This window comes from Hyalella azteca, unplaced genomic scaffold (assembly GCF_000764305.2).
Source record: "Hyalella azteca isolate HAZT.00-mixed unplaced genomic scaffold, Hazt_2.0.2 contig11231, whole genome shotgun sequence".
Lineage (NCBI taxonomy): Eukaryota > Metazoa > Arthropoda > Malacostraca > Amphipoda > Hyalellidae > Hyalella > Hyalella azteca.
Window position 1 is genome coordinate 172 of NW_025941234.1, and position 7,751 is coordinate 7,922.

General features: G+C 34.6%; 1 protein-coding gene across 1 annotated transcript; it reads left to right on the plus strand.

Moving 5' to 3' along the window:
• Positions 1–6,080: 6,080 nt before the first annotated feature.
• On the plus strand, positions 6,081–7,346 carry LOC108677859 (transmembrane emp24 domain-containing protein 10-like; the record flags this gene model as incomplete). Its single annotated transcript, XM_018166159.2, has 2 exons — positions 6,081–6,315; positions 7,226–7,346. Coding segments are annotated over exons 1-2 (319 nt in total), but the record flags the coding sequence as incomplete, so codon positions are not given.
• Between the last annotated feature and the right edge of the window lie 405 nt (positions 7,347–7,751).

Sequence of the window (7,751 nt, forward strand, 5' to 3'; positions counted from 1 at the left end):
TAAACCAAAAATAATATAGCTATATTAAATTATAAGTTAACATGTTTAGTGTTTTTGCTAATGCCGCAAGATTGGAAATTATTGTTTTAAGTTTATACTAGTAGCCTACTAGTACTAAGCTTTTGTAGCTCTAAACCATTTCCAGAGTGAAAAATTTGGAAGAAGCCATCTATGAATTTACAAAAACAACTATGAATCTTTGCCAACTTGATACATTTTTATAGCTTTTTTCTGTTTTTTATTGATTTTTAGAAAAATATAGATTTTTATACACCATTTTTAAAAATCATCACTCTTGACTCTGTCATTTAACAGTGTGGAATTCCAAAGGGGTAATATATTAACTGGTAAACATAGCAAATCAGAAAGCAGGACCCAAAAATCTGGAATGTCCAGCACACTTTCACTTTCAGTCCATCATCATCACTGATGAGTCTCTGCAAGATGTCACAGCTGTTTCATTGAAAAAAAACAGCGCTTGATAGAAGATCTGCATTCCTGAAGTGCTTTTGTATATTGAAGCCAATTAAATGGTCAATATTTAGCTCATTACCTTGCTCCATACAAACTTTACAAAGCTAATGAATAGACTAATAAATAATTGTTTACCCAAAAATCCCTAAGTGATAAACACTACCTTGGCCTGTTGGCCATTGTTGAAGGCAATAAGTGCCCTTTTTAGCCATCCATTATGATCCATATACTGTTATTGATAGTAGGCTAATTGCAACATAAAAAATAACACTTCAAAAAGAGGAAAAAGTTTAAAACATGAAAAAAATTCAAATGAATAAAAAAAATCATGAAAAAATATAAAAAAAAATCATTGATTTTTTATTTTTTTGATAAAAAAAAAACAAAAAAATCACCAACCCTGCCTGAAATAGAAAGGAATGTTTTAGTTACAACCATCATATGTTTTGGAGAAATAAATCATAGTTTAGATCAATCACTTTTCATTCTATGATGCCTGGTGCACAATTCTAAACAAGACATTCTATGCATAATTTTGTGATGACCAATGATGCACTAATTTTTTGATAAGTGAAATTTTTTTCGCTCAGCAAGGTAAATGTAATCAATATTCTTTGTTTTTAATCAATTTCTTTCTTAACTGGAGCCTTTGCTAACTGAGGTTCTACTGTAAATGTGCTTTTGGGGGTGTCCTGAATAGCCCTGGGAGGGTGTCCCGAGTAGCTCCGCCGTGCAGAAATAACCGCCATTTTTTTAATGAGATAGGCAAAATCTGTCAATTCTGTTTTCAAGCCGACACCTGGGTGCAACTTTTATGTAAGTAAAATTTTTTAATACGGTGAATATTTTTTTACTACAGACCTTAGCAGAAGTAACTTTTCAAAATATTGTTTTTCACCATTTTTTTCAGGAATTTTTCAAATCTAGTGAATGTAGTATTTTTGAACTTCCTTTATACTACATAGATAGGAAAAAGGTTGACGTTTATGCCACTATATTTAGTTTTGCAATATTCCAATTAGTTTTGCTACTAAAACAGTTTTACGTCATGTTGGAGGACTGTCCCGAGTTACTCCGCCCGTCCTGAGTAGCCCCGGTTGACAGTAAATAAAAAAAAATAGTGAAAAATTCGAAAAATCATTGATTTTTGATTTTGTTGATTTAATAAAAAATCACCAACCCTGATTTATATGGTATAACACAATCTGATTACCTACTCTTTTATGCTTGTATTATAACACATACAGAGGAAGCAATCAAGATGAACAAAATTATAGGTATATTTACTATTTTATGGCAAGATATTTCCAGACCATCTTTATAATGACATCCATGCTGCATGTAAAGAGTCGCATTCATATACAACATATATCTAAAACTCTTGAAAAAATTATCAGTAAGAATTGGCATTTATGAAGGAAGTGTTATTGTGCAATTTGTTATTGGAAGTGTTATTGTCTGTGCAGAGACAATCTTGCTTGCAGCCGCGTTGTCTCTTATGTTCTGCAGCAAAGGAAATTTGCCAAGAGCTTGGACTGCAGTCAAAGCCTGGGAAATCATCAAGTGGTAAACTATAAGTACCGTACCTTAGTCTGAAAAACATGACTTAAATCATAGTATGGCTAACCACTAAGGGCAAACAAACATATTTACCAAGTGCTGTAGAAATTTACCTCTAGCAGGCATATGTCCAAACAGTCACTTCTATCTCTAAGCATTTGCGGATGTATGCACATATATGATCTCACTATTTTTTGCCATCTTATATCACTATCTTGCATTTGCTTCAAGTAAATAGCATCATAATCAGTCAATAAAACAAGTTTTTAACTATTTTCTTAACAGTTCTTTGTGGGCTAGAGCTGCTAAAGTGAATATGATCAGGGCCCAAAATGTCGTTTTTGCCATTTCTCCAGAGTACTTAGTTTTTTAGTCAGCTCACACAGAGGCAAGAGCATGCCAGAGTGCTACGTCTTTTCATGACATAACTCATACACAATCTGTGATTGGTTTGAGCATGTTTGTGAGCTGCCCAAGGCAATGTGGGTGATGTGGGGGGCCTTTTTTTACTCCCATTTTAATTACCACATTTGGTAACTTACCCACAAAGGGGTTGATAGTGGCAACTGAACACATGATGCAGTCTGACTGCTCTGACATGACTGCAACTATGCAATCTTCAACAAAACGTTTTTGGGATGACTAATTATTGTTATGTTCTGCTGTATATTTTGGCAGGAGTGTTAAAGTACTGTGGATTGCAGAAGTTGAAAATTTTATGAATAACATGTTTGCTAAATGCAAACCACAATTTTTCAATAAAACAAAAATACATGACACTAGAGCCACCAGATTTCATACGTACTGAAAGTATATGATATGATTAGGAATAGGAATAAATTATAAATAAGATAAGAATAGGGATTGATGCCGAGAAGCAAATTTTGAATTAGGGGGGAGGAGCTCGAGCCGTCTAGGAGACGGGGGGGAAACCTCGCCCAGAGCGCATCGTCAAGAGCTGAGATTGACCAGTCTCGCAGGCGGAGATTTAATGGATTTGCCAAGGGATTTCCTCTTCCTAATCGGTGATGTACCCATGTTAAATTGATAAAATCTATAGCGTTCTCGTGTAGCCACCTTTGTTCAGTTCTCGTGGTATTAGTTTCAATTTACAATTCCGGGCCTGTTAGTAATTAGGTTTGAGGTTGTTGTCTCATGCCCAGATCAGCATAGGATAGGATTGATTCTTCGGCAAGGAAGCCTTTGTACTCGTCATTCTCACCGTTCCTAGCTCTGTAACTAGGCGTAGGGTATTTTCTTTTCTAGTGTAGGAAGTTTGATTAATGTTTGTGTCATTCTCCTTGTTAAATCGCATTGCCAGCAGTAGAGAACCTTCAACTCGCCTCGTTCGACCACTCGGACAATGTAAAGTACAACCAACCTGACAGTTTAAAATGTTTTATGAAAAAGATACTCTGCCGAGGATAAACTAAAAATTGATAGCTTGCCGTAGGCTTTAAAGCGTACAGTCCAAGAAATAGTGAGAGCTAATATCGAACTCAAATCAAAGTTCAACACATAAATTATATGCGATTAGGAATAAAAGGATTTTCCTATTATAATCAGATATTAGAGCCACAATGTTTCAGAAAAAAGGTAGGACTTTTCCCAACTTGTTTTTCCTGAAATTGGGTAGAAGTCACCTTGCACTAGACAGAAATGCCTGTGCTTTCAGTTAGAATGAATTTTACCCAGTTTGGCCTTGCCTCTTTATTTTTTCAAAAACCAGACACATGGAGTCAAATGGGGGCAAAGGAGAACATTTTTTGTTCCACTTCCTCAAGTTCATTTTTGACTCCTATAAGTAGACTAGTAAGTACAAGTATCTTGCATACTACTAGCATTATCATATATAAGAAATTTATTAAAATATTGAGTAGATGAGATAATTAAAAATGAACTCTTTCTAAATAATCTCTGGTTTACCACTATGCAGAGGCACATATATTTAGCACATTTTCTCATTTATAGCAAAAAAGGCACTATTGTGCTCATCCATGTTTGTCCGTCTGTGTCTTCACGTTTATGCACTCTCTGAGAAAATGTGCTCTTTCACTCACTGCAGTGAGTGAGTACTGATCTAATTTTTTATAACTGAAATCTTGCATATCTAAGCAGAAAGTTGAGCTGAAGCCACCAATGACTTAGACAAAAATGCCCATGAATTTGGACAATTTCACCTGTTCCTTTAAACTTTTTCTAATTTCTTGAAGGGGAGCGTCTGGGGTAAAATTCATCTTGGCTATTAACAGATGGATCACTCTGAAACTTAGTACACATATGTAAAATGGAAATCTAAGACTTTTTTGTTCATGTGAATTTTTTGAAAAAAATTAAAGAAAACATGAAATTCTTAGAAAACGGCCAAAAAAGGGAGACCGTAGAAATCTATCTCCTCCTAGGATTTTCAAGGTACAACATTGAGACACATATCATTCAATGCATAAAGACAAAATATAAAAAGTTACGTGGCGGTTTTTTGGATTTCTCATTTTTGTGGGTGTGGGAGCATTTTTTCCGATATTTTTTTCAATTTTTCGATTTTACCCCCACCCTCCCCCACTTTTTGCAAAATAAAATCTGAACTTTAACAAAATTGGAAAAACTTTTACAAAACTTTCCGTTCCAAATTGAATGGTATATGTCTTATTGCTGTAGCTTCCAAACTGTAGAAGGAGATAGGATTGCCATGAGAGAGGTTTTCAGCTTTGGCAACTTTTCAGTAGAGGCAAAAACTGCCGTACTGCATGTAAAGGCACGTAACGTAGCCTAGATACCGAAAGTAAGCATCAACTCACTTCAAAGTCAGTCATTGGTGCATAGAGCCACTAAATGAACACCATCCCGCATGCTGTCTGTGAGGTTACTGAGCTCTAGCCGAGTGGAGAGAACATTTTACAGTTAACTTCCCCCTTTGGAATTACTGAAGGCTCCTACCCCTTCCCCCGTTGAGGGGTCTGTTGTGAATGCAAAAATCAACCTACAGACTACAGAGACTGTTCTAGTACTGTTTGATGCAGCAGAAAGTAAGCTTTAAGATGAGTATAAGAACTGGAGAATGTCATAATTGGCCGCTTCACGTCAGACAATCCTCTTTATGTTGCCCGGCCGGGTATTTTCCGCCCTAACTTTACTAAAGGGGCCCTGACACCTCCTCCCCTTACGGGACCTGTCGCAAATGCATAAATCAATGTACAGAGATGGTTCTAGTACCGTTCGATGCATCAGAAAGTAAGCTTTAAGATGAGCCTAAAAACCGGAAAAGCCGAAATTTTGACCTTTGGACCCAGACGCTCCCCTTAAGGAATAATAAGACAGATGGCTTATATTTACCAGCAAAGTTCAAAAATCACCTGTAAAATTATGGTTTTTAGCTATAATTTGAAGAAAATTCTGTCCAATATTTTAAATTGTTTGTTGATTTATTATCATATTGTGCACTATAGTTGTTTTGTTAACAATTAGATAGGCAATAATTTATCTGGTTGGCCTAAGTTGGAATCTGATGCTTAGTAGCTGGTGTGAAAAATATCTACTATCCAAGCCATGACTGTGATTTTTTAGCTGTAAATTTTTAAGCCATGAGTAAGCAGTCGATTTTTTTTTAAGCAGTATATCCCTCTTCCAGGCTGTGGAAAGCCATTTTCAAGCCACAAACTCATTTGCCAAACAGCAGGTTCATTTGCCATGCTGTGCACACCTGCAAAAAGTTTTTGGAACTGATGATGGAGCTGGTCTTCTAAATGTTTCCATTGAAGATATTTTAAAATACTGTTAATTGACTTGGTGTTTTCTTTACTTTAAAATGATTGCTAATTTAGAGTTCAGATAAAATCATAATTTATCAATAGTAATTTATTATAAATGAGCATCTCCAGTTGATTTATATAAACATGTTTCTGAACTTCTTTCTTCATTTTAATTGATTTGCATTTCTTCCTTGATCTTACAATACTGTACGCAGATTGGTAATGACTATTCTGGACTTCTGGGCAAAATTGATTGTGGCAGAGCTCAAATTATACTGGAATATTTTTTTAATTGAAAATAAACTGGATTTTTTACCTTTTTTATTTTGCAGGTATGATGTGTGTAAGAATAGGAAAAGTGAGTTGTATGCTATGGTGGCTAGTGCTGGTGACAGTCACTTGCTGCCAGGCAATCATGTTCCCACTGCAGCCTGGAGCTGTCAAGTGCCTCAAGGAAGAGATTCATAAAGACGTCCTGGTTTCTGGTGCTTACAACATCATGGATGCTCCTGGCCAAACTGTTGATCTCAAAGTAATTATGAGACTTATCCTGTTATGGCATGCCAAACTCTTTTTTAATTTAGTGGATTTTTATTCAAACTAGTTTCTATTGAAGTTTAATTGATTGAAAGAAAATTTTCTTTATTTTATCATCACACCTAAAAGTTTAGATATTGGATTTTTTTTAGTTCAGAATAATTATGGGACTATCTTAATTTTTTGACATGAGAATCATATTCTTGTGTCTTAATAATTTGAAATTTTTAAATTGGTAACCCAGAAAACTACAATTTTATTGCCTTTCCTGTTCAGACATTCTTGTTCAGCTAGTAATCCATTGCTCTAGCTAGATATTTGTTGCCTTGTTTTGTTTACCTGTGGATTTGAAGCATTTCTTTGTTGAAAAGCACTCATCTGTTTAATAAGTTTTTATAGTTTATACTTGCTGTATTCAAAAATTTTTTCAATGAAATAAAAAGCAAGTATATATATTTTGTTTACTCCAGCACCTTCAAGTGAAGTAATGGTTATTCAAAGTTCTTCAGTGTAAGCAAGCAATTGACCATTGCAGACTGACCACCTTATTCAATTTTATTGTTTTGGCTGCTAAGTCAATGATTCAATTGCAACCTATTGATAGGATGCTCATGTTGTTATTACCCAATTGAGCTTTGTTGAAGATAACTTCTAACTGTTTGAGACAGTGAAAATTTTAGGGGGTGACATATTTTATTATTATTACAATTTTCTTTATTAAGTAGTCTAGCTTCATAGAGGACAACTGAAAACTGTTCACTACTTATATTGAAAATTATGGTGGATAATAGGTAATTATAATTTTCTGACTAAGTGGATAGTAGTTTAACAATGCCTTTGAAATATTTTTTTCCTTTTATTTTCTTGATCATTAAGATACAAAGCTAAGACTTTCATTCCTACAGGTCACTGACAGCAAAGGACACATCCTCTTCAGCAAAGATGAGGCAGACTCTGGAAAATTTGCTTTCAACACTGAAGATTATGATGTGTTTGAAATTTGTTTCCTGTCGCACATTCCACAAGGTTATAAATATTAAATTCTGTTTATTTTTCTAAATGCAATTCATGTGAAGAATAATGGTTTGCTGTATCAATAGTTCTGAAAAATCAATTGTGAAAAATACCTAATTGATGACAGCAGATGATTCCTCAATCATAACTATTGTAGTAGTACTATAGAAGAACAATAATTGAAAATCATGCAAGGGTTACTAATTTTTTCCAGGTTTGCCTTTAATTTTCAATTCATTTAACATTATTAGTTTGCTGCTTTAAAAAGTGATTTTAGCCACATTACGTAGTTCTACTACAGCTCAATGCTAGTCTATGTCAACAGTAGCACAGTTCATTCCTGAAATTACTCGTACACACTTATAACCACTTGTGTGTAAGTGCCTTCATAGGAGTAAGTTAATTCTATTTCATCAT